General features: G+C 36.5%; 2 protein-coding genes across 7 annotated transcripts in view; both read right to left on the bottom strand.

The window, feature by feature from the left end:
- Positions 1 to 419: 419 nt before the first annotated feature.
- LOC106152663 (YTH domain-containing family protein 1) lies at positions 420 to 10,491 on the bottom strand. 2 transcript variants are annotated; one of them, XM_013526337.2, is made up of 5 exons: positions 10,259 to 10,491; positions 10,063 to 10,087; positions 8,117 to 8,199; positions 3,410 to 4,861; positions 420 to 1,934 (listed from the first exon to the last, which is right to left on the bottom strand). In XM_013526337.2, exons 1-5 carry the CDS (start codon positions 10,277 to 10,279, stop codon positions 1,917 to 1,919), a joined length of 1,599 nt encoding a protein of 532 aa, XP_013381791.2. In that variant the 5' UTR covers positions 10,280 to 10,491; the 3' UTR covers positions 420 to 1,916. The 2 variants fall into 2 exon arrangements, with proteins under 2 accessions (XP_013381791.2, XP_013381792.2); XM_013526338.2 differs by having other exon boundaries at positions 8,117 to 8,196.
- Positions 10,492 to 14,494: 4,003 nt separating this feature from the next.
- LOC106152664 (extracellular sulfatase Sulf-1) overlaps positions 14,495 to 27,020 on the bottom strand; it is a 47,623-nt gene continuing 35,097 nt past the window's right edge. For 4 of the 5 annotated variants that reach the window (XM_013526342.2, XM_013526343.2, XM_013526341.2 and 1 more), the window contains 16 exons: positions 23,516 to 23,603; positions 22,539 to 22,676; positions 22,182 to 22,277; positions 21,701 to 21,851; positions 21,294 to 21,469; positions 20,589 to 20,762; positions 20,080 to 20,212; positions 19,689 to 19,857; positions 19,222 to 19,434; positions 18,891 to 19,045; positions 18,403 to 18,695; positions 17,644 to 17,804; positions 17,091 to 17,233; positions 16,580 to 16,700; positions 16,143 to 16,248; positions 14,495 to 15,663 (listed from right to left, as the gene is read on the bottom strand). In XM_013526342.2, coding sequence (XP_013381796.2) covers positions 16,190 to 16,248; positions 16,580 to 16,700; positions 17,091 to 17,233; positions 17,644 to 17,804; positions 18,403 to 18,695; positions 18,891 to 19,045; positions 19,222 to 19,434; positions 19,689 to 19,857; positions 20,080 to 20,212; positions 20,589 to 20,762; positions 21,294 to 21,469; positions 21,701 to 21,851; positions 22,182 to 22,277; positions 22,539 to 22,676; positions 23,516 to 23,603 — 2,270 coding nt within the window. In that variant the 3' untranslated portion in view covers positions 14,495 to 15,663; positions 16,143 to 16,189. Of the gene's footprint in view, positions 15,664 to 16,142; positions 16,249 to 16,579; positions 16,701 to 17,090; positions 17,234 to 17,643; positions 17,805 to 17,973; positions 18,026 to 18,366; positions 18,696 to 18,890; positions 19,046 to 19,221; positions 19,435 to 19,688; positions 19,858 to 20,079; positions 20,213 to 20,588; positions 20,763 to 21,293; positions 21,470 to 21,700; positions 21,852 to 22,181; positions 22,278 to 22,538; positions 22,677 to 23,515; positions 23,604 to 27,020 lie in introns of those variants that run through there. The other variant, XM_087018993.1, reaches the window with a different exon arrangement.

Raw genomic sequence — 27,020 nt, 5'->3', positions numbered from 1 at the left:
AAATAAAACACTTGTCGAATATAAGGCATTGCATCAGACTTAAACAAAATTTAACACCCCAAAATTTTGCACAAATTTCTTGGATTTTCTCATACGAACCAACAAATGACGAATCAGTAACAACAACGAACTCCTTTTTACAACTTTTGCCATCATTGCAAATTTAATCGCCTTTTGAAAAGTTGCTGCAGCTCTTTTCACTACACGTACATCACATCATTTGACAGGCCTTTTTGTTGCCCTGTACATTAGAGAGTCCACAAGTTCAGCAGACCTTCGCATATGATATACTTAAGTCCACGAAATACAAATAATAAACTTTCACCATTGCAGTAGTCAAGATAATGTCTTAAGCTGCCAGAAAAAACCCGCTAAAGCAAATAGATCATATTGTATCATAGTAATAAAAATAACAGCTATCGGATTTAGATTCCCGTTCATTTATTTAACAGGTATTATTATTATTACTCTCGAAAAATCAATCACAAAATAACAGGCCAGAATAATGCCTACAGACTAGGTCAATGCGATAAGTTCAAGCGTTAAGATAATTTCTCGTCATTTTGTATTCACGTTCTCCTTCAGATCTGCAAGTAAAATGCCTACTTGCTAAGCAAGCAGGTATCCAGTGGGTGAACAGGCCAGGCAACCACGTTTACTACCATTGAACCAATGCAGCATTACAAGAAACAAGTGTGTTGATTCTAATTCCAAGATACTGTCGTTCTTTATTATACTGAACCACTTGCAACCGGCTTCATTTTATAGATCAAAGTCAAGAAAATAGAAAGGTCACAAAACAACAGAAATCATTGGTATCTTTTGCTGAACCAAACAACCCGTCTCTCTAGACCAAGGTTTCTCCATCTTAAAGATGATACAGTGTCCATTTCTCAACGATGTTACAATATTAAAGCAGCCTTGTTGGCTTAACAATACCAGAGTCAAGTTAGAGTACTTAAAACAATTTTACCAATTACAACTCAAAACCCAGAAAGGTCCTTAACATATCAGTGTAATCACATAGAAGAGCGGGAGTTCATTTCCATTTCGAAGGTAACATCTTTCTTTTTTAATCACATGTACCACAATTGACTTTTATAGTGTTCTGGAGAGTTGATGTCTGGCAATCGTAAAAAATAAAATAAAAAATTAATAGTAATTTAATAAATCTTGGATTACAGATGCTGGAAAAAAATCCTAAATTTTTGCATGTACTACAAGTAGCTACGAAGAGGGACACTGACAACACCTTACTATAAAGAATTACTCAACAGAAAGTAAAATAAAATCATAATATTGATTATAACGAGGCAATGAAGAAAGAATTGCGAAATGGCTTTTTCTTGAAGCAACACCATGTAGTTTCAACAAAAGAAACGACAAAGAAGATTAGACAGGGCCCTGGTCTGAACAAGATATGCCAAGCCTGCGACAGAAAATCCTGGCCGTTAGTGATCAGAATGATTACAAGATGCCCAAAAGAATAAAATCAACACATATGCAAATTTCAGATTACAATCAACATATATGCAAATTTGACAGAGGATTTACATAAATGCTCAACAGAAAAAAAAATCTGTACAGAAAATATTGTTTGTGTGGTAATATACCAACAAGAATTACTAGCCTTAGATCAGAATGACGCCCTTAATTTTTCTTTCAATTAGCTTGTTAACTCTCAGTAGCATTTTGAACACGTTCACCTATCAATTATATAATAATAGTAATTGTAGAATATAATACCAATAATTCAGCCTTTTCTTTTTTTCAGGCTTTACTATTGTTTTCTAAATTTTAAAGAAGTCACAAAGTTCGATTGATTACATGTATATAACATCTTCTAACGGTCCTCTTTTATTTATATATATATAGAACTCTTCCTCCAGCAAAACTCTGTCTTCAGGTGGCATACTTTAGTTTTTGTAGGACCCCTGGAAAAAGAAAAATAAATTAAGTATCAGATAATTACAACCTTTATTGAATTTTTTTGACAGTTTAACATAGATACATTCAAAGAACTAGAACCAAAACATATACCCTCATTATTAAGTTTGTAGTCTTCCATGTTCTGGTCATTCATAATAATTCAGATGAATTTTACTCAAAGTGGTAAAAATTGGACAGGAAGAGATAGCAGGGGTTAATACGTTTGGGATAAAGTCTACCTTGACAATAAAAGGGGGGAAAATACTGAAAGCCACATGAAAAATCCAAGTGCAGAAAATCCTTGTGTGCATAATTGAGTCTTTATAATGTGGCAATTATTATTATTATTATTAATTTTTTTTTTTGGGGGGGGGGGAGGGGGAGATAATGAATTAATACAGTATTAATCTAGTATTAAAAAAATAAATAATCGTGCCCTTGGTGAAGAATGAAAGTTTAAATTTGTCTGTCATGAACAATATGACAGGACTTTATGTTCTAATCAACCCCTGATTGCAGGTGCTGTGTCAGTTGGGGCAAATTACACACCTATATTCTGGTGGTACCTGGATAAACCTGGCTGTTCAGAGATGTTCTAGATTTGACATGGATTTATTGCCTAAGTTTACTCAAGACACTTCCTGTAAATAGGGAACTTAACGTCCAAGTTGGCAGGTGTGCGTGTGTGTATGCTTTTCATCATCACCTGTGTGTGTGTGCGTGTGTGTGTGCCTGCATGCATGCGTCTGTGTGTGCCTGCTCACTCATTCCAAAATCCTTCTACTTCTACAAACAGCTACATGTGTGAAATGTTTAAATTGGGGTTGCAAAGATACCTATCGCACCTTTAGATTAAATTTTCTGGCTGGCTCAGGAAAGAGATCCGACTGACTTTAATCAGAGCTCGTCTAGTCAGCCTGTTAAACTTAGCCCTGGGGGCCAGATGGGTGGGCATTTATTTGAGGCAGCACGATTGTCTGATGTTTATTACAGACTACTACTACCATCAGAGTTAGTTTTGGAAATTGACAATGTAAATATCAAGCAGACAAAAAGTTTCATTTAAAGGAATAATAACAGAGCCCCAATCCCCTAACTTTCCCTGGACCCACTCTCTCAAAAATATTAGCAAAATTCTTAACGGTATGATAGAAGAGCCCCAGTCCCCTTACTTTCTGTGGACCCACCCTCTCATAAATATATGCCAAATTTTTAATGCGGATTTGAGACCCCCCCCCCCCCCCCCCTCCTCTCCAATGCTTCACAACCCTTTACTTCAGCTATTAACATTCAAAAGTAGCATGCCTCAATTTACCCCCACCCCCAAAGCCACTTAACACCTACCACTTCAGTTTCACAAGCCTTACCCTTACCTCCTGCCCCCACTTTTCTCAGGTTATGTGCCTCATTTTATCTTTGACCCCCATCCCACCCCCTTTTCTCCTAAACTCAGAGGATTTTAGCGAGATACCCTCCTCACCTTTTGGCCAGACTTCTTGGAGTTGTGTGCCTGCTCCGGCGCCTCCTCCTCCTGGCGTTTCTCGTAGTGTCCAAAGTCGTCAAAAATGGAGGTGGTATGCCGATAGCTGTGGAGGATCTTCATCACCTGTTTCCCCTTTTCCAGTGGAACTTCCTGCGTGTCACGGGAGTTAGTCACAGGTTTATTCTCATTGTTCTCCAAGCGAATGTGTCGCAGTTGGGAGTTGGGCACGTCCTTGACGTAAATCCACTTGACCTCGAACTGTCCTTTCCACTTATCCTGCGCCCACACGCCACTCGTCCGGTTGTAGTCGATAGGCGATAACATCTGCGCCACTCCACAGAAATGTCCACTTCCGTTCACAGAAAACAACAAGTACACAGGACCTTTGCCTTCCTGTTGGCGATAAGCTGTATCCAACCTCTTGTTTCCGTGGTCCGTTGAACACCAAATACTATACTTGATGCTACGATGTATGTCGTCCTCTGAATAGCTCTTAATAATGAAAAAACGTGAATTTTTGGGGACAGTGAACTCCTTGGGGTTATATTGATTCGCCGATTTCAGTTTGTCCAACACTGGGTGTGAGGATGCTGGGGGCACCACGGGAGCCGAGATGTTGGCCAGCCCTGCATTGCCAGAGTTCGACATGGGGGCATTGGCGGATGGTCCGGTGGAATAAGGCTGCACTGAGCCACGATTGCGGGGCGGCCCCCACGCCTGGCGCGCCTGTCCCGCCTGCTTAGCCGCATTGGCTTTGTCCCACTGTCCTATATCCATATTCTGCTTTCCCGGAGGTACTGGGGCACGGGGGATAGTCTTAGACTTAATCTGAGGCTGAGGTTTGGCTGGCTGGCTGGCAATGGACGCCCAAGTCATTTTCTTGGGGGCGCCACCACCTAGCGACACACCGCCTTGTCCGCCAGACCCACCGTGGCCCATCCCCCCTCCTCCAGAGCCAGAGTTCACATTCACAGCCACCCCCTCAGTCCCTGAGTCCACCCCTCCATCATTCACCAGAGTCATCCCTTGAAACCCTTGCTCCATGCCCTTAAGTCCGTTATCCCTGTCCATGTCCCCGTTCATGGCATAACTCTCCGAGGGGCCCATACTGTCCGGATGGTAATACTCGTCCTGTCCGTAACCCCGAGAGTCCTTACGCCCCCCTCCCTGCTGCGCCCCGGCAGAGTTCGCACCCCAGGCATACTCCGTCCCGGGGAAACCCCAGGCAAATGCTGCATGCTGGTAGTCAAAGCCAGGGAACATTCCATTACTGGACACATAGTCTCCACTCATCTGGCCGTAGCCAAGGAAGGACATGGGGTCCCCGCCATTTGACCAAGCAGTGTCTCCGAGTCCGGTGGTCAAGTAAGGATAAGGGTTGTAATAGTTCTGCATGTAAGCGTCCGAAACACCTGGGCTAGACATCTGTTGGGCAGATGTGTAAGCTCCCTGTTGTTATGTTATCAAGGTGATGGTAGCATAGCAACGCATGATGTTGGCATGGTGATTGGCATGGGCAGCAGTATTGCCACGGTAGTTGTTGCATAGAAACACATTGTTGGTATGGAGATGCCATTGATTGTATAGCCAGCATTTTCCAATAAAATTCACCAGGTAGCGTTTCAAAATATTTGTAAATTTTGTTTTGTAAAATACAGCAGCATTTCAGCAGAATTTTATAAAATTGGCATACAATTTTTACAACCATAATGATTGTAAATTGAGAGACATGACCAAGTTAAATTTTTAAAATATGAAGTCAATTGCAGATATGTGTTAATTCACATTCATCAGGGTTCAGTGCACAGAGACAGGTAGATACAGTAGACAGCAGCATATCATCGTCATTAACATCAGGTTGCCATGGTAGTGACGGTCCAGTGGTCAAGTAAATTGATGGTCATCACCCAACATTGGTCAGTTGTGGTGGTCAGACAGATGCAATCATTTCACAATCCATGGTGAAGGGCAGGGGTGAAGGAATATGAAATAGAAATAAAATAAAAACAGCATTAACAATGGCATATCATAACAGTTTTAAGTTTCAAGCCTCCAATCTTTTTCTTATCCATTTTTTGATATTTTAATATTTATTCAAGTCAGAATGAAAGGTGGATGGAACATCTACAATATACCCCAGGTAACAAAGTACCCTAGCTCTCAGCTGGTTGCAATGCATATACTTGTTAATATGTGTATTGCCTTCAGTCATGATACAAGAATAAATGACCAAGTCCCTCCCCCCCCCCCCCCCCCCCCCCCCCAAACACACACATACAAAGATGCAACTTGCAGGTTAAAAAGATTACACAAGTTTTACACCATTATTACAACACCCCAGCTGTAGCAGTGACATCTTCCCCCTACTGCTGTAGCAGGTGCTTTGTCAGAGAGGTCACAAAATGTTGTTATCAGCCATACAGCTTAGGGGAAAGACTGGGCCATGAATCACTCCATACCTTACAGGGCTAAACCCAACCTAGTCTTACTTCATGCTTCGTGCTGTATTTCTCACATTAGTGGCCCCAGTTTTGATACACACCCCCCCTCCCCACCACACACATATACACACACACAAACCCTTTAAGTAGTAAAAATCCCCACCCAATAGAATTGCATAGTGTATTTTCATGAATGAATGTTATTAACATATATGTGACAAGTCTGATGCTGTAATCACCATACACACACACACACACTTAGCAGCTGGGTGCAACTGAGGTAAACATCTGCTCTGTGAATCACTTCAAACCACAAGGAGTTTTTTCTGACAATAACAAGGGAATGAAGCTCTTTGCTTTGTTTTAATATACAAAGTTAATAGCACTGCACACACTATTGGGGGGGGGGGGGGGGTCATTTTAGGTGAAGCTTCTGAACCTGAGATAGCAAGACATCCATTTAACTCAATTTTGAAAAAATGCCCAAGGAAAAAAAAAAAAAAATCAGTGTGTTTTAGGGAAGACTCTCCTATCATAACCTTCAAACCCCCTTTTCCATAAAAACTGGGTCAAATTCAACAGAACATTACATATGATGATCTATCAAATCTACTTGACCTGTGCATTTAGACAATTTATCTCTGATAAGGGATATATTACATATCAACTGCAGTATTCACAACAGATAACCTGGCAGGGAGCTCAAACTACAGTGCCTCACTATCAGTGTAGTCTTTACATGGGGTCCTCTGCACAATTAAGAAAACAAGCCCTTATCTCGTATCTCTCAGTTATTCATGGTGACATAAAAATAAACTGTATTTTTTTCAGTTGGAGTGATCATATGAATTCTTAGCTCCAACAATCTACCTGATATCTTGAACACATTTATTTCCAAATGTGGAAAATTAATACTGCCAGGCAAGCTTCTAAAAACTGTTAAATATCACCTACATGAAATTCTAAACATTCACCAAATCAAGACCTTACATCAACTTCAAATACAGGTTTCAAGTGATAAGGTATATCATAACCATAACTATCCTCAGGTAAACCCTTAAGCACTAAGATACCTACACTATAGCACCCACTTTGAGGTTGAAATTATCAGCATTTCATGACAAGTGCACAGGCTGTACTCTCTGTACTCAATCTTATATGACATAACAGTGTGACTGCTATATGGCCCATCCTTCTCTGTCTGCTATCAAGACCAAGATCTGATCAAGATCAAGACCAAATATAATGGGAGAAAATATGGACCTCTGTATTATAACAGGTGCGTGACTGGAGTGCTACTGACTTGATAGGATTTACTGCTGGTAGCATCAGGAGTCGTGGATTTGGCCCAGAGTTGGGGATGGGGGTGGAGGAAAAAAATAATTAAAAAATATCTCAGCCTCTCTGATAACTGCATCTTTATATTGCCTTTGGATGCAGCATGAAAAGAAATTGGGACTGAAAAGTCTTCACTTTAAAACCAAAGGATATAGGTCTAATTTGACCTAAGATAAATGTCGTCTTAAATGAATTTCTTTTTTTATTTTTATTTTGCCAAGAGAAATTCCACTTGTGTGTAATGATCTCATATTACCCTTTTTCAGGACGAACCACGATATTCCCCTATTTACAATCATTTCCTCAATTTTTTTTTTAATTGTGGGGACATTTTTTTACTGTTTACACAAAAAGTTATGACAGTACAAAATCACTTTTTAAAATTTCACGGGACAGAAAAGAAAACATTTAACGTGGCCTAAACCATTTAATCATCCCTGCCTAGTGGACCCCACCTCACACAATGCCTGCCCTGCATCAGCATATGTAACGTCACAATGAATGTCTCTATTAATATCCCAGTCCACCTGTTGATTCCATACACCTTACTACACGGTCTCACACAAGTTAATTTACTACTTCTTTTTGCAAAGGGCTTTGGTAAACTCACCACCTCTCTGAACTGTACACAATTCAGATGTAAAGGAAGCATCAATTTTACAACCAGGAAGTATCCTACTTTTCTTTTATGGTTGCTTCAAAAATGTGTAAATTAGTAATTTAGAGCGTGTTTACCTCCAAATTTTCTGACACCTAAAAGGACAGCTAGAATGTATTCCATCCAAGTTAAAAAAAAAAAGTCATCATCATGGGGTAGTAATTTTAACAAAAGAAAATGAAGGAAATGGATACAATAGGAGTCACATTTGACATGACTCCACTTTACAGGGGGTTTCCAAAAACTAGGACCTCTAGTCCACCTCACCTGATGCGGTTGGCTGAAGTAGGCTTCAAATTCTCCTTCCTTCACCGTTTCCTTGTTTCCTCCACTTCCAGGTCCGTTAGCTACTGAAACAGAGGAAAAAGATAGAATACATGGGATGGTTTCAAGTATTTATGTATTTCAGGGAGCATCTTCAGAGAATGCTATTGAGACAGACTGGACCAAAGTGACATGCAACAAGAAAAGCTGCAGAATACAAAACAGGCAGAGTTGCATCTTACTGTGACCTATCATCTTGAAATGATTTACTGTATACTTCAAATCCCATGACTATTTTATGCACAGTATGGAAATAAAAGGAAGTCACTATTTTATGTACAGTATGAAAAAGAAAGGAAACATTCTTTTGTCAAATAATTCCCTTCGTCTTTTACTGGAGGGGATCCCCTAAATAACCAGGTCTTCAGATTGGGCCACAGTAAAATTCCCTTGAATTTGGGGAATCCCCTAAATTATCACAAGCTTGAAAACCTGTATAGTATGCTGACGTGAGCATGACTCAATAAACAATACACCCCCATAAGTTACAACTTCAGAGATGGAGGAAAAATGTAACAGTCTATTGCACAATTACAACTATTTATAAAATGTACTCTTTGACTCTTGAGTCCACCACGTTACCATGGAATCGTTTCTTCCTAACCTTATACAGATTTTAAAAATAATTTGGACAAATAGATTTTAACTATTCTGTCTTTCTAAGCTTTTGATTTTAAATGTTGAAGTGGCACATTTTTCTCAGCTATGTGGCTCTTACAAAATTTATGCTGAAATGAACCCAACACTTCCGTAACATTCCTGTACAGTGATTTCAATTAGTCTCAACAAAATTGGACAACAGTGGGGTGTTAATGAGGACTCAGTATACCATGCCTTATTGTATGTAAAACATCAACTACACAATACTGGTAACATATGAATAACATGGGCAGCTTGTTTACAAACAACTTGAGTAATATATGAAACTTAGTCATGCTCCATGACTGCATAAAGAGGATGCTTTGTTTTGCTTTCGCACTGTCAATGTTTTATAGTTCATGAATAAGCAGAAATCTACTGCTTACAGTGAGTTTTTGTGATATGATTCACCATCTGACAAAGTTATGATCCAATATCAACATTTGTTGATCTACAGACAAAATTTCTCATAGTAACCCAGCAGTTTTGATAAGGTCTACAAAAATATGTTACTGCTCTTTAATTAATCTTTTTAGAATATACAACTGGCATGCACATTACTATAAAATGTGAGACCAATTTAAAGATATCTAATTCACAGCATCCTCCATATTTTACTCTTATCTGCTATCTCTCAAAGAGGATATGAGTATGGCCTAGCAGTCTAGCAATTAAGTCGTTTCTGTCACTGAAGCCTGAGAGCAAAACACACACCTGGGTCTTTATCAGGCTTTAAATTAGACCTTAGTCAGTAAATAAGGGACATTTTTTCCTTGGGTTGTATGTTGGTGTGTTTTTAAGAGTTTGGGTTACAAAATAACAGTGACTTCCTTATCTGTTTCCTCACAATAGTGCTTGCTCAGCAGGTTTTACTGAGCACAATGACATCTAGTAATCTAGTAATGCACTATGTAATTTTCTGCTTGCTGTGTTGCTGTCAGTGGCCAAATTAAACTGAATTTTTATTATATGAGGAACATAAACTGTCCATTTGCATTAAGGTAAGACTTCCCAATCTCCTTATGTATCTTGGATACCAAGTAATTGATAGCAATTTGGCTGAGAAATTAAGTCGTTCTGAAAGATCCAACCAAACAGGACTTTTCACAAAAATATGGGCTTCTGCCTCTAAAATTATGTCTCAGTTTTGCTTGGGAAACCCAACGTGTAATTATCAAACATAACCTAAAACATGCGGTCTCTTAAGATGTCGGCATATTTTATCGATTTTTCCTGGTTTCATTGCTTACCTGCAGACGGCTGGCCTTTCGATCTCTGTTCGTTGGAATACATGGTTTTATGAAAAAGAAAGAAATAAGAAACAACAGCCGATTAGAAGATTTCGGTGTGGAGACAGATGTCGAAATCGAGAATATGAATACGGGATGCGGTGTGTGAGCTGGCAACAAGTGCTCGATAATGAGATCAAATATGGCGACCACCAACCTGATCTACGCTCGCAGACATTACACGAGAATCCAGAGTGATAATCCAAATAGAACAAACAAAGTGTCCTTTCACAGTTCTCAATACAATACTCTTGTACGTGGTACAAGTTCCAAGTTGTGAATCCTTGTGTGAAATGGCAAAATGAAGGACTGAAATCCAGCGAGTTGTGCGTAAATTTCCTCAGCGGAACAATGGCGGCCCTGCATGTGCCTCGCTCCCGCGCCCAGTCACGTGACCCCAGTGACGTCAATCTCCCTATTTGGCAAAGGTTACACATTACTCATAATAGACTTTGTATTGTATTCTTTAAAAAACATGCTGCAGGCTTTTCCGTGTAAGACATACCGAAAGTGGGACAGGATCTACCAAAACTTACGCATTCCCCCTCTTCTTCTTTGTTTCATTCATAAGCAGACCGTATGTTAAAAGATGGATGCGACAGTTGTGAAAAGACTGCAAAGTTTTCTCCGCACTGATTTGGTGATTAAAAAAACATACACGGCTGAAGTTTGGCAAAGGGGACGGGAATTAAGTTGCGGCATCTACGTGAAAGAAAAGTTTATAGCAGACACTAGGCACCCAAACTCAATATAGAGGGTGCATTTCACATGCTGAAAAATTAAATTAAATGAATTCGCAGTTGTATTCAATCTTTTAAAACATATATGTTATAGAACAAAAATCCACGGCTGTCTTAATTTAACATTTTCATTTTATTTTTACCATGCCTATACCATTATGGTAATGGTAACGTATGTCCCGGACCATATATAGTTTTAATCTTTATGTCGCTTTCTGATATATTTTCAGGGGCGGATCCAAGATTGTTTGAAGGGGATGTCCGCTGATGCGAAGCCGACCCTCCCCCCCCCCCCCCCCCCCCCCCCCACACACACACACACACACACACACAAAAGAAACTTTTGGTATTTTAGAGGGCGTATGGTGGCATTTGGTACGGTTATTTAAACTGTAACTAAAGGGACTTTGCGTCATGGCTAATACCATGTAACGTAGGCCTATATGTTCCCCAGAAATATTGTCAAAAAGTTTCGATTCATCTTGCCCATGCAGTAGGTGTAGGCTAATAGGAAACAAGGTTTTCTGTTTCTGACCTACAAATATACTGTGAGTCCATGTGTAGTTTGACAATTCTGATATTATATTTGGACCACGAAAGGGAAATAGTTTATTTTATGTTTATTTTGCTCTCAGTAGGGTGTATTCCTCCTCCCCCCCCCCCATAGTATTCAGTGACAAGCAAACTAAAGTCACTCAAAAATTAACTGCTCTATACAGAAGATTATTATAATTTTTACAACATTATATTTGTAGGAGATAAATTAAAGAAAAAAATCAGTGATGATTGAATTTCCAAAGTGAGTATTAAAGCGTTTTCACAGCTGGTCGTCTTGCATTTGTGACAGTAACGTATGTTCCTTTCTGGGGTTAGGCGAATTATTCCGCATATTATTCATGGTTCCAGGAGGGTAAAACTTTGCTAAAAACTCCTTCGTGTGGGACCCTAAAACAATCAAAGTTTTTAATCTGTGCACTAAATAATTTTAAGAGGATGCCTGTGACCTCATTTGCACCTGTAGACTGAGTTTGGGTGAAGGGCCAATTTTTGTTGACTACTTATCATAAACACGAAAGGCACAGAAAGCATTTTTGTTTACAAAAGAGCATATTTTTATTCTTAACCTTTCTGTAAGTGACGCCTGGAGCTTCAGGGGTAACTTAAAACGGCAAGGGTATGCTATAGTAGAGGTTTGTTTCATGTTATCTCAGCTCAGGGTGGTAGATGCGCGCAGAAAGCACATAGGCCTAAGGGTAGATCAAGGAGCGTATCCATTCAGTAATAATAATAATAATAATACTATAACTGACGATGTAAAAAAAAGCGTAATAGCGTCATAAACTCTCCCCCCTTCCCCGGTTCTTAGGATGAACTACGTGTGTGACGGAGACTCATCTAAACGTGAGAGAGAGAGAGAGAGAGAGAGAGAAATCAGACACGTCACCATAACTCATGCATTTTTACAGTAAAGAAGTAAAAAAAAGAAGAAGAAAGGAGAAAACAAAATTCATCTAAACGTGAGAGAGAGAGGAATATCAGACACGTCACCATAACTCATTTTTACAGTAAAAAAAAAAAAAGAAGAAAGAAGAAAACAAAACTGTTTTATCCTCTTTGCAATATTATGGTAGTCAGTGACTTAGAGAGCGACTGTGTAGAGCAATCCGGAACACTGGGCACATAGCAATGTTGATTTTGCATTAATTTTCTTGTCTAACAAAGATACGCTTGGCATTATTGATCCCGCATTGGCTGAGGATGGAGCTCGACTATTATCGAAATCTGATGCACTGATTTGGCACCATTTTAAAACCTAATCATAGGAGGGGGTGGGGTGGGGGGGCTAAACACACACACACACACACACGCCCGATTACGGACGTTCCCTCGCCTTTGCACACACACACACGTGCGCGAACAAAAAATTAAATTTAGTTAATTTTAAAGAACGGTAGATACAATATAGCAATAATCCAAAGAAACGGCAGGCCTAGACAATGACTTAGATAATGAAAGCCTGGAGCAATCCGGAAAACTTCACAGCCATGCGAGCTTTACATTATTTTTCTTGCAAAGATATATTTGGAATTATTGATCCAACACTGCTGGAGATGGAGCTTAACTCTCATTGAAATCGCAACATAGTTTGGGAATGCATTCTGTCACAACTAACACAATTTGATAACGCAAACGCTCTGCAAAGTTTAGACCTCAGTTTGGGGACAAGTTGGCCCTAATCTGTCTCTTCAGTGAGATCTCTGTGATAAAACGCCACTTTTCTCTGACTATTGACCAAACTATGACCCTCCTTTTCCAACAATGGCAATGACTACTCTGTAACAATTTTGAGATTAAAGAAAAATAATGTAAGGTTCTTGTCGCTCACCTTAAAGAGAGATTAAAAAAAAAAAAAAAAAAAACTCTAATGGCTGTGCCTATGTTTTGGTATATCAGAAGAACCATAGTTTGACACTGAAATCAATCCATAACTTAAAATGTTATGTGCAAAGTGAAATTGTTCCAAGATAAATTGAATTTACTTTTGTCATAGAAGATGTTAATCTGTTTTAATATCTCATTGTTATTTTACTCTGAGCCAAAACTGTTCCGTCCTGTCAAGTGTAATTCAGAATGTATTCTCTCAGCTTTGGATGCCAATCTTCTTTATATATATTTGCAATGGTAATCAGTATTAAGGTCTGTAGCTAGCACTTCAATAGGGAGATATTCTTCTTCTGAAAGAGCGGACCTATTACCAGTTACTTCAACCAACTTCAAAAATGGCATTGATCTTAGATAAAATTTTCAGCCAAAGGCAGTTCTTTTGAACCCCCTACAAAAGGACCTGGGACACTATTATTAATAAGTCTTCAAAAATCAGGAGAAATAACTATATGACTCACACTAAGCAACAATAGGATTTTCTTTGTGCACCCTTCTTATTATTTTCACATTTTCTACATAACAGAATGAGGCTGCCACTGATAAGTATTACATATCATCCCCAAGTGTTCACCCTGTTGTTCAGAGGTAGCTGGGCACCTTCCCCCTGTTATCCACATGTCTCTACAGCCTCCTATAATCTTTGAATCTCTTTGCTTTCTAGTGTGATTGACCTATATTGCTCCCTAAGTTTCACAGGTCACTGAAAACATACCCTCTGATGACAGGGTGGGGTAGATGTCTGTTACAAAATTAGTGCTTCGCTGATCCTTTAATTTTGTACATTATTTTAGAAGACCCTGATATAAGACGATGTTGAAAACACATCTCTTTATTATAAGCATGCCGTCATTATCAGCAATCTCTGAAAGTCAGGATGATTTCTATATGGGTACATAAGGAAATCACCCTGAATTTCAGACCACTGGCGATTAGGCTGTTATCAGAATGCCTCTCCTGTTTACTGGATACTTTGACCTTGGAACCTCAGGGTGCAAAGAATGGGTTCAAGCTAGCATTTCAAATCTTGGCTGAAGCCAGATGCAATTTAATTTGGATAATAACCACAAAATGTACGTAATTTTTTTTTCCAGTATATTATTGCTTCACGTCTGCAGATTATTGGCTCCAACGTTTAAGCTCTCTGGAGAAATAAAAGTTGTTGCTATTGTGATATTTATGGTTAGATATAAAAACAAATTTCTCTTAAAATGGTTTGTATTTCTTTAATTCTACAATATATACAAGTTAACTGAGCTGTAAGGTGGGCAACCCAATACAACCCTTTGGCAAGTTCTTGTTAAATAATATATATATATAATACAAATGAATGAATGAGTGAGAAATAAATATCACTGCTGTTAATGATAAATACAAGTTCAAGTAAGATAATGCGTCGATGATTTTATGTTAGAATGCTTGAATTGTCTGCTCTAAGCACAATGTATGATAATGTTTATTTGTATCTAAATGACAATAAATGCATATGAATGCTTAAGCAGCTGCAGGCCTCAGATTTTATGTCCTCTTAACACTGTTCAAAACACAGATAATGAAACATGTATTTGGCAAAGCTAATGATACTGTGGCCATTAATTATTGTGGGGGGAAATATGCACCCACACAGACGAATAATCGACAAAATTAGAAGCTGCAACTTGATGTCATGACTTGATGATTTTACATTAATGAGTCTGCTCCACCTGATTGGAGTTTTTTTTTCAACACGTCTACACTTACAAAACAAAAACACTCTAAAGACTTTGAGGTGGTCCTATCTTGCAGCACAATGCCCTCTTCTGACTGAACACATGGTGAACACAGAATGGCAAATTTTAGTAAAACTTACGTACAAGGTTGGTCAAAAAATTGCATCACATTCCACACATGTATAAAATCTTTCATGAGCTAAAATCTTCACAGTGCAAATCTGACATTCATGATGTCACTTCTTATTTGATGTCACTTCTTGTTTGATTTCGTCTCATTTGACCCTACAGCAGATAAAATGGCATTTTATCTGCTGTAGGGTCAAACCTGACTGATTTTGCTTTGGCAGTATTTGTTTTTCACCTTCTTTATTAAAATCCCATATTTCTTTGTTAATCACTACATGTTCTTTTCCAATACTTCCTCCAGAATATAGTTTTCTTTTGTCAACGCAAACTTGGTGACATTAATTCAACTGCTAAGTCTCACTTTATCACATGTTTTCTTCTATCCTCAGATCCTCTGCAATGTTCAACAGTATCAGTGTCAAGTTTTGGGAGTACCAGGTATAACACCATTGCCAGAAGTTGTGAAGTCCAGGTCTGTGTTTTCCTCAGCTGATGGTACCACATGCTTTTCTTACTCAATACAATGAAATGAAATGAGAAATCTGAAATAAATAAAAAATCCAAATTAATTCACTCGATCATAAAGTTATCCTGGAAACATTCAAAAAAATAAAAATAAAATAAAATAAAATAAAATAAAAATAAATAATAATAATAATTATAATAATTAATTAATAATAATAAAAACAATTCAAAATGAAATTTGTCATAAACCAGAAACACATACTGTTTGAATCCACTTAACAAAAAAAAAAAAATAAAATAAAATAAAATAAAATAAATAAAATAAAATAAAATAAAGAATAAATGAATAGAACCAATTAGTTCTGAGACAGAGAGAAAACCATATGGTGTTTCTTTTCAACATGGCACAGGTGTCTTAACAGTTAATGAAAAGCAACAATTGTTAAGAAGTGAAACAACACAGCCAAATTAAAAAAAAAAAAAAAAAAAAAAAAAAAAAAAAAAAAAACCTGTATCATTAGGACGACCCATATTTTCATCAAAATTTCCAACGTACTTTTGGAATAATCTTCTGAGATCAGTGTGTGGTGAACCAGGATACTGCTATAGGTGGTGGTTAGCCGGAGGGCGGCGTCCATGCCTTCCAGCTTTTTCTTTCTTTTCTGAAGAGAAAAAGAGAAAGTTCAGTACTTTTTCAAAGTGAAAAGTGATGCAATCTTGAACTAAAGCAGAGCAGGCAACTCCACTAATTTACCCATATTTTACATATAATTAAAGATGGACTCCTTTTGTTAACAGACGTTATTCTATTGTTAACAAGACATAAGGCAGAAAAAATATGCATTTTGAGCACTGTCATGTTTAAAACTCTGCTTAAGCTGTATTTTCACTTTTTCCTAGTATTCTAAGTGCCAATATTCCAAACCAATCTTAATAAGTATTAGGATTATGCTTGTCTTGCAATGCTACCTATAGTCATGAATTTTCACTCACCTGTATATTGTCCAGATCTTATAGTACATTCCCTTGGTCCTGCACATGCCCTAAGCCTATTTAATGTCTTGTGGTATTGTTGTAGTGTCCAGTATTCTAAATCATGTACAGCATTTCTTAGCTGAAATAGTGGCATATGATAAGTTTATGTAAAAATTACATGAACCCAAATATCTTACTTTATATTTGGGTTTAATATTTTTGGGGGTTTGACAGATGTTGTAATACCAGATGTATTTTGAAATATGTTTATTTATGAATTCAATTGATACATAAGATTAGTTGAAATAAAACATTTCATAAAAAGAATGAATATTTCTAAGGTGAAATAGTTAAATCATTCTTTTAAATGTTTAAATTATAATTATGTGATGGTAAAAAAAAAAATGTAACATGAAACAACAAGGTCAACTGTCTTATCAACGTGTAATTATGCTTTAGTCTATGAGTTCTACCATTTAAATATCTACGTATTATTTTTAAATGTCAGATTTTACATCTATGCTCTTACCTGATAAGGGTCTCTATTGAAGTCATAATAGCTGATAAACCCTGTTATAAATTCACAATAAAGGAAATTGTGAGAATCATTGATGGTCCGTATACACCAGTATGTGTTATTGTTGGAGTTAGGGCAGAAACAGAATGGACCCACTGAAAATAGAAAAATGTAAAATTTTAAGCACCCAGTGAAAGTATTTACATCATTCTCTAGCTATATATCAACAAAGTTTATACTTATGAAACAAAACAAAATCATGTTTTTATTTTTGAAAAAGCTAGGTTATATGAAAGATGCTGGAGTGATTCAAGTTTGTTTTGATTGAAAATGAACCAATCAAACTTATTTTTAAAACCTGAGATGCATTTTAGCCCTAAGAACCTTTATTGCAAGTCTGAGAATAACAGGTAGCAATTAATGTTATCTTTTTATCAGGAAATGCACACTTAAAGTGCCGTCAACACCAACAACAGATACAGGCGATAGCTACATACATCCAGACAAAGTGTCTTTTCACGAAAATTCTGTTTAAAAAATGATAAAAATTTCCTGGAATACTCACGGTTCCACAGTGGAGGGGTCTGCCAGTGGTCGTTGTCATGGGTGAAACACTTCATTGAAAACTGGTGACAGTCCCTCGTGACGTCCTTGTTCTTGCGCTTTCTGTGCCTTTTATTGTTTTTGCGATTTTTGCGTCTTTCTTTTTTTGGTTTTCTAGATGGCCTGAAGTTATTAGGGTTAAAAATTAGGTCAATATGGTGGTATGAATAAAACAAAAATAAAAGAATTTTTTGAATCGATGATTTTTTCCCGTCAAAATTTGAGGATAATGTTAATACAAGACACCACTCAGGCGAATATATTGCTCTTGTTTCAAGCATTCCCTAAAAAGGATGAACTTTTAATATTAATTCATACCCTTCAATTTTGCACAAAATACATAGCTTAAAGGGATAATAACTCTTCGTATGAGATCTATATTTCACAATAAAAACATTGTGAATAACTCATAGAAATATAATATATTCCGTTTTACCACAAAAACGGCAGTTATAGCTATTATTCTGATATCTGAGCTTGTCTTTAGACCACGTGACCTCCATTGATGGCTATACTTTGTTAAAATCTCTTAAGAGATTTTAACAAAAAAACAAACTTTTTAGAAAAAAACCAGGGACTAACTTTAAATGTAAAAATGGATTCATTAACCCTTGGTAAGTATGGGAAAATTGTTGTTAACTCCAGGAAAATTCATTTTTTGGCCGAAACGAAGAGTTATTATCACTTTAAGTATATTCCATCATGTATAATAGTAACTGACCTAGGCACCACTGTATTTTCAACAATATCGCCTACGGATTCATTCAGGCTTGCATCTTCACACACGCAGTCCTCGCCCTTGCCAATAACAACAGCTGATGAAGTTGGAGGCACATCAGTTGTGTAGATGTGGTTCTGGGGAATACTGTAGTCTTTGTCCGCACTGGTTTCAGGGAATGCTGGGAAAGTTTCTGAGGTGGTGGGGATCCGGCCCCCTCTTTTGTTGCTATTGGTTACACCAAATGCAGGAGGAGCTTCTGATGGTTTTCCAATTCTGAGGTGCTCTCTGATTTCCTGGGAATCAATTAATAAGACATGACTTAACTTTTTGCTCCAAATATTACTTTTCGTACTCAATAAATGCTACCTTGACCTTAGAATTTTTCATACTGAAAATGGAAATTTCAAACATTGCAGATTGACCAATTCTACATACATTCTTCTGTTGAATTAAAATAAATAAATAAATAGAAATTTGTACTTCATTACCTTCAGCATGTTTATTTTCTCCTTATAATGCTCTATCAGTTTATTGACCTCGTCCTTGTGTATCTTCCACAGTTGTTTACTGGAGTAGATGGAGCGGTCACAGGCCACTGTGTTGTTAGAACCAACAGTGCACAGTGTTCTGTAGTTCAGTGATCCTGTATGAAGAATAACATATTGTTACTAAAACCAGAGAGAGAGAAGGAAGGGAGATAAGAGACATCTTTTCATATAACATACTTATAACTATACTTATAATTTTTTTAAAACAGAACTTTATGTTGGCGATCTTGAAACTTCATATTGGTGATATTAAAACTTCCTTTCTTCTTACCCTCTGGAGTATCAGACTGCAAACCAAACTTCCAATTATCATGCTTTCTCCTCCTATTGGCCCCACGTTTCTGGACGTAGTGAGTGACCACCGTCTCCAGCGTGGTAATGGCGTGGTCAGCAGCCATCTGATGGTCAACTTCCTCCAATTCATTATCATCTATTGACCGACCAGAACGGTTCTTGATGAACTTGGTGCCAGTTAACATGGAAGCTATGGAGTGTAATAAATGATTAAAATTAATAGGGAAATATTTTTTGATATAATTTTAATAGCACTCTGCCCACTGGATCTCAGGATACCATACATAAATTGAACTTTCAATAAAAACTAGGATGAAAATTTCAATGAACTTCTGTACTCACTAATATATTTCAATTTTCAAATGACATCCTATTCAAATATATCATTTTGCTTTCTTGAGCTATAAATTCTAACTTGAAAAGCTGCTTGGAAGGTAAACTTACGCTGATTAACAAAATTCTTCAGGAACTGCTTTTGATTTCTTCTCTCATCTTTCCTCATTTTCTTGGGAGGGCAGACGCACTTAGCGCGTTTTTCTTTGCTCACCACGTCTGACAGACGACACTTGGTTTTCCTCCATCTCCCATCAGGAAGCTGAGTGCACACCCATTTCTAAAAAAAGTTTTATTCATTAATTAATTAATTTATTTATTTATTCTTTCACACTATCATTTATTTAACTATTCATTTAATTTGCAATGATTAAGACCCAAATTATAAATATATATATAACTTATCAAATAATACTTTTTATTATACTTTTTATTATTTATTACAAAAAAATACAAAGAGTATAATATAAAGAAGCAAAAGATAAAAAGATCCTCTACAAACCTGCTTTGGTTTACATGGGGCTTTAAAAGCCGGGTCCCGGCACTCCTTGGCAAGACGCGCCTCTTTCTTCAGCCCAGGAACACTGTGGTACTCTATCTGTTCGCGAATCTTCACATTCTTCCCATTGATTTTCCTGAAATATGAGAGGAAAAAAGGAAAAATCATATTTTTATTCATTCATGTGTTTGTAAAAAAAGTTCATTTTGTTTCACCTTCGTACAATGTAACTGTTTATGTTGCAGTGCATAGATTATTTCTGCCCATTGTGCTACTGTTTTCATCTTTTCCAAAATTTATCTTAGCTAGGACTGAGTTGGACTGACCCAACTAGTATGATGTGTGAATCTGAATGTGGTCTCAGAAATGTTTTGTGTTTGTGAGTGTGAGAGTGAAGTATTTAACATCTCTTAACAACTTCCAAACTTTTCCAAACTTTTCCAAACAATTAACTAAGATGTTCTGCAATGAAAAAAAAAATTAAAGTCGTGGAGAAATTAAGAGCAACCTACCCTCTCTCTATCAATACAGTGTCTCTCCAAAGAGGTGAAAAGTTTTCAGATCCTTCATTTTTGGACAGAAGCAGTTTATAGAAAGGCTTCCCATCAATGTGGTCTGGAATGTTAATACCAGCCATCTCTAACACTGTAGGTGCTATGTCAACATTGGTTAAAATTTCATTCATGCTGAAAACAAAAAAATTGATAAAAATTATATGAGAGTTGAAATAACAGGTTAAGTGAAGTTAAAGAAAGACAACAACTATCAAACTCAGGTCCTGTTATACACACTGACACCTTTGTTATGTCCAAAAACTTTAAAACTTTTCTCTGATGCTACCCTTATCCCTAATTATCAATTCTACTACCTCTTACACAGATAAACTCTCTAATAACCAATGAAATGCAAGGTGTCCCATTCTTACCACATCTCCAGTTTTATATAGGAAAGTGTATGGGAGGAAAATTTCAAGCTTAACTATAAAACGCTCTTTATTAACTATTTTAAATATGCAACTTTTTGGCCTCAATTTATTAGTTTTTGGCGTATTTCTTCACAATAAATTAAAAGAAAACAAAATTTGAGAGGGTCATGTTCCAATGCCCCTGTGTTATATTTCTGATTCTTACAGAGATTGGTACTTAAATCCCTGATCCTCTCACCCAGAGAGAGGCCCCAGTAACCTTTGAAATTCAGGATGTTCCATCCATACTCACCTCATGCCACCTTCAATCCCTGGCCCTCTCACATAGAAGGGTACCCTGGTGTCAAAGTCATACGGCATTGCCTTCCCTTTTAGCAGCCCGTACTGCCCCAAGTGGTAGCCATGGTCAGATGTGTAGATTATGTATGTGTTGTCCAGTTCTCCCAAATTCTTCAGCTCTGTATATACCTTATATAACAAGAAATGTGCACCTGAATATTTTTTTCCAATTTGATGATTGTTTATTAAGCAATTTTCAAGCAGGAAAATAATGATGAAGTTGTTTTTCTGTCCTCAGAACTTGCACTGACCAAAAAGATAAGGAGAGACAGATGGAAAAAACAGTCAGCGAGTCTGTCAACTGACACAAAGACAGGGAAACACAAAAAGACAGACAGACAGACAGACAAAAAATCTTACTTTTTCCACAGCATCATCCACGGACTGTAACGTCTGTAATCTCTTCCTCATCAGTATATCTGTGAAGGCAATATGGATGGGCTCCATCTTCCCTGTGTACTGCAGGATCCACTGTTTGTCTGGGTTTGGTGCATAGTTCCAGCTAGGGGTCCTGAAAAGGGCAGTTATACATGGATTGAATAAAATCACACATGGCTAAATGATAGGATGAAAAAACCATGCCATTTACCTGAGTTTAACTTAATTGATAAAATTGAGTTTAACTGAATAGATCATACTTGGATGAATAACAGTACAAGAAAAAAAAAACAAAAAAAAACATGCCACTTGAGTTTATTAATTAAGTTCACTATTTTCCTTCTTTATTATCATTCTGTTTCTTTCTCCCACAATTGGTTACAGAAACTACTGAAAGTGAGAATGCTGTAATTATGCCATGGACATATCATAAAAGGTAAAGGTATTTTCTCCTAAGTTTTACCTATGAGCTGTGACATTTTCAAACAAATGTTGATACTGAGGGGCTGCATCTTCTGGTCCATGGGGGGCCGGCATGCTCAATACCATGGCAACAGGTCTGTAAACAAAACAAACAGACTTGATAAATTGATCACAATATCAAATATCTCTTGAACAAAAGCAACATATTATAATGGTAAGAACAGTGTACATTTAACAGTAAGAAGTCTTTAAAAGCATGCTAGTATTGAACATGTACATGGTCCTTTTTTCAAATATTTCAAATGCACATCTGGAAATTCAACAGTTCTTACTAGCCTTAATCTTAATTTTTAATTTTTAGACAAAAATTAAAGTAATATGTATAACTATGTCTTACCTATTTGGAAAATATCTTTTGGACTGCTTGAGGAATGTTACACTGTCATTTGCAATAAGATCTGTGAAATAATCCTTGTAATAATCATTTTCATGGCGAATTTTCTGTCCGTTGAAGTTGATCATATAGTTGTAGAACCTGTAGTTGAAAAATCAGTTTAAAACATGAACAATTGAATAAATAAATAAATAAATAAATAAATAAATAAATAAATAAAATGAATGTTTGTTCTAAAAGGCATAAATCCAAGTAATCAAGAAAGAAAATTGAACTTATCATTAACAAAAGACAGAAATGGCCATAAAAGTTTTTATATTAGCACTTTTGAAATAATACAATCTGACACATTAATTTTCTATCATAAAAAGTACATCAATGAATAAAGTTATGCGACTAAACCCAACAAAACTCCCATTAAATGACTAGACAGTGTGCAACAGCATGTAATAAAATAAGTCATAAATCAGACTAAAAATCAAGTACTTCATGATTATTTAAAAAAGGGAACATAAATCAACTGAACACAATTCACAACTGTTCTTTGAGATACCCGCAACAAACCAAAAGAACTTTTTAAACATAGGCTGCAATGAGGCTGATTACATAAATCTTGATACCACGGCAACAGCAAATATTTATTAAGATGGAAACAAGTTCTTCATAAATGTGTTTGTTGAAGATAAATATGGGAGGGAGTGTTAGGTGGTGAAATGGGAGTGAAATATGAGGTAATGTTAATTCATTTCAAGAGAGAGAGAGAGAGAGAGAGAGACAGAGATTATCAAATTAGAATCAAAAATTAAACAGAAATATAACTGAATGAAAAACTAACCTAAACAGCTAAAAAAATGAAGAATGTTATTCAAAAATAATGCCCAGATGTAGGATTCCATTAAAATATTTCAACTCTATGCAAATAAATAGAGTGAGCATATCAGCTAAAATAAAATGAAATACAACTGAAGACAATCACATACCTGGAGTTCCTGATAAGACCGACCCATTCCCTCCAACCTGGTGGGATGTATGTACCATTGTATTCATTGAGATACTTGCCAAAGTAACCTGGGGAAAAGAGAAGAAAAACGGTTACATTTCAGCCATGATTTAACACTTTGTGACCTCACCTTGCTCTGTATTGTTTTATCTTAATACTGTCTGTATCTCTTCTGTAAAAAATAGACTTTTTTAAAACTGAGTTCAGGAAATGACCACAAATTGATCATATACCTGAATATTTATAATGTTGCACCTAACCCCCCTTTTATTCACCACTGGCTTTTTTTCACCTTTATTACAATCTAAAAGTTCTAAAAATTGCAAAATCCTAGATCTACAAGTGACCAAGAATATATATAAATATAACATACTGAAAAGGCACATGTAAAAAAACAGCAGTGACAGCAATTTTAAACCCCACTTTTTGCCCAAGCCGTTATTCACAATATTGGAGAGATGAAAGAAGATTAAAAAGGGCAACCCAGACAAAAGGCGGTCTTCACTTTTGTTCACAGGGTTAAGGGCATGGGAAAAAGTGAGCAAGTAGCTTCACTTCATGGACCACTGGTGAACAGGGTTCATGAGATAGTTACGCTGTTAAGACCTAGTGATACATCAGTTTCGCTACCATAATTGTGAATATTACAGACAGTCGACAAAAGATTCGAGGATGTTCATCTTGACTCACACAAAGAGACATCAAATTGTATCTTTAAAAAGACATCAATTTGTACCTAACTAGAAAAAATCCGAGCTATAGAAAATTTTTTAAAATAAAATTTCTGTTATAATGCACATTTCTGGTTCTTTGATGGTGAAGTCATAATTCTTGAAATAAAAAAATATATCGCATGAAAAAATATTTTGATAAAGCAGGAAACTAGGACTGATATTTATTTTGGGAGGAGGGGGGTCAGAAGGAGGAAGATAAATATCCCCCAAGATGGCAACAGTATCGTTTATGGCTTACTTAAAAAAAGTTGTGACATTTTTTGGCAGTTGCTGAAGAGAAAAAAAAAGACACTAATGTATTTATATTACAAGCCTTTCATGCCTGTAGCCACCTTCCTTATGGCCAATATGGCAAACAGTTCTGGGTGCATCAAGTGTATTTCCTCTTTTTTAAAACTATTCGAGACTACATAATGCCTGTTAATTATGATTTGCATACACATTATTGTGTTGTCTGAGTTCCAACACTTACAATTTCTAACTTACATCATAGCAACAGCACAAACAAAACAGCTCGAACAGTTTTCCACTAATTTTGATGAATTTTTCAGGAGGAAAATCATAACATTCCAGATAAATCAGTAGTTGTCCAATTACATGAAATTTGCGTCATTTATACAAGGAATACACTGCCAATATTCAAGACCAATATTCACTTTATCTAAGTGGATTACTTTGGATTTATCTTGATATAAAGTACACCAAACCTTTAGCTTAAATGTTCAACCTAATATTTTTAGGTGAAACAGGCTACGGGTATTTAGGAAGAGCTGTAGAATGTGAAAGGATACAGGCAGACATTATATGCTTTCAGATGTAAACTTTTCTCCCTTGTTACTGTCATTAAAAATAACATGGTTTTTTCCCCTCTCAAATAATGACAAAGGTGGAAAAGGAGGTAAAACATTTGCTGAAGTTGGTGATCTTTTTTTTTCCAAGTGAGGAAAAAGTTAAACAAATTGATGCAAAAACTTTAAATTAGAACTTCAAAGATTCCAAATTAAATCCCTCTTGATAATGGCTAACATTCTCTAAGTAACCTTAAAGACATTCAATACATTCTATTTTCTGTTTAAATTTTTTTGTTGGGCAAGATCCGTTTAGGGACAAGCTAGCTAGTCTTTCATCTGTGGTAAAAACTGTAGAAAGTTGCTTTTCCTTTTTTTTGCGGTTTGAGAAAAAAAAAAGGACTGAGAATGCCTGTAGGTGGCAATAGCTTTCGTTAACAGATGTGCACAGAGATAATTGTTTTCATAATCACACAAACGTCCCCTGTTAAACTTGTTATTTCATCCCAGCTGTTCAATGCCAGCCAATCACACGCTATGTTTTTTATCTGGTAATGTCGAGACTGACGCCATTAACCCCTCAGTCTTGAATTTAATATTTTCTTATGTCAGTTACAAAAAAAAGGCTTGATGTTTGATGGAAGTTGGATCTCAAATAAAATATTTTTGTCAATTCAAGCATTTTGTTAAAAAAAAATTAAAAATAAAAATCTCAAAAAGAGGCACCAAATATTTGCAGAATGACGGCTTCTCAGATCTGAAGTAATTATAGCATTTGGTACAGATGTAAAAATTGCTCATAAAATAAGATTGCATTTATTCAGATGAGTTGCATCCTAAAGCATCAATTTTACAAGAAGAAAAGTCCTTAAGTTTATACATACTGCTCCAACTTTATTGATCCCAATCAAAAAAAAAAAAAAAAAAAAAACTTCCACAACCATGTGAGACCTAAGAAAAGTTTGAAATACAGAAAAAAATGTTTATGTCACGAAATACTATCCCCCAAGGCATAAACAAATTTCCCAGTACAAATAGTTCACTTTTTTGTAAGATCCCAAAAGATTCAAGCTGCTTTTATGAGGATAATGGCAGGCAAAGTTCAATATTTATCCTACCGTAATTATCCAGTAAATTTGAACAAATTCAACACCCCCTCAAAATTAATAAAGAAAGAAAAAACAATAAAGTAACTAGAGGATCAGAGAGGCGATACCGCCTCCGAATATTGTACCACCAGCTGGAGCAAGCGCATTCGTATAGACCCCCACATACACAAAATAAGGGACACAGCCACCAGTTTTGTGCTTGACAAGCTGTAAAAATGCAATCAACAAGAATTTTTAAACTATTGCAAAAAATATATATGGTACAATCAAATTTAAGTTCTTCGTAAGGTAGGTCAAGGGTCAATTTCAAGGTCACAGTAAATTGCCAGTATATGACTTCCTATTCAAGTTCAAGAGTAACTATGGACCTATCTCTGTCAAGTTTGAAGTTAAAAGAGAAAGAAATTAGCAGAGTTCAGTACATGATAAAAAGTAGGTCAAAGGTCAATTTCAAGGTCACATTTAGATTGCCAGTATATGACTTTCTATTCAAGTTCAATAGTAACTATGGACCTATCTCTGCCAGTTTTGGAGATAAAAGGGAAGCAAAATTTGCAAAGTTCAGTTTATGGTGAAAAGTAGGACAAAGGTAAATTTTAATGTCACATTTATAATGCCAGTATATGACTTCCTATTCAAGTTCAATAGTAACTACGGACCTATCTCAGCCAGTTTTGGAGATAAAAGGAAAGCAAAATTTGCAAAATTCAGTTTATGGTGTAAAGTAGGTCAAAGGTCAATTTTAAGGTCACATTTAGATTGCCAGTATATGACTTCCTTTTCAAGTTCAATAGTAACTATGGACCTATCTCAGCCAGTTTTGGAGATAAAAGGAAAGCAAAATTTGCAAAATT

This window comes from Lingula anatina, chromosome 8 (genome assembly GCF_051362555.1).
Source record: "Lingula anatina isolate TDL-2025a chromosome 8, LinAna3.0, whole genome shotgun sequence".
Taxonomy (NCBI): Eukaryota; Metazoa; Brachiopoda; class Lingulata; order Lingulida; family Lingulidae; genus Lingula; species Lingula anatina.
This window is presented reverse-complemented; position numbering and strand designations above follow the sequence as displayed.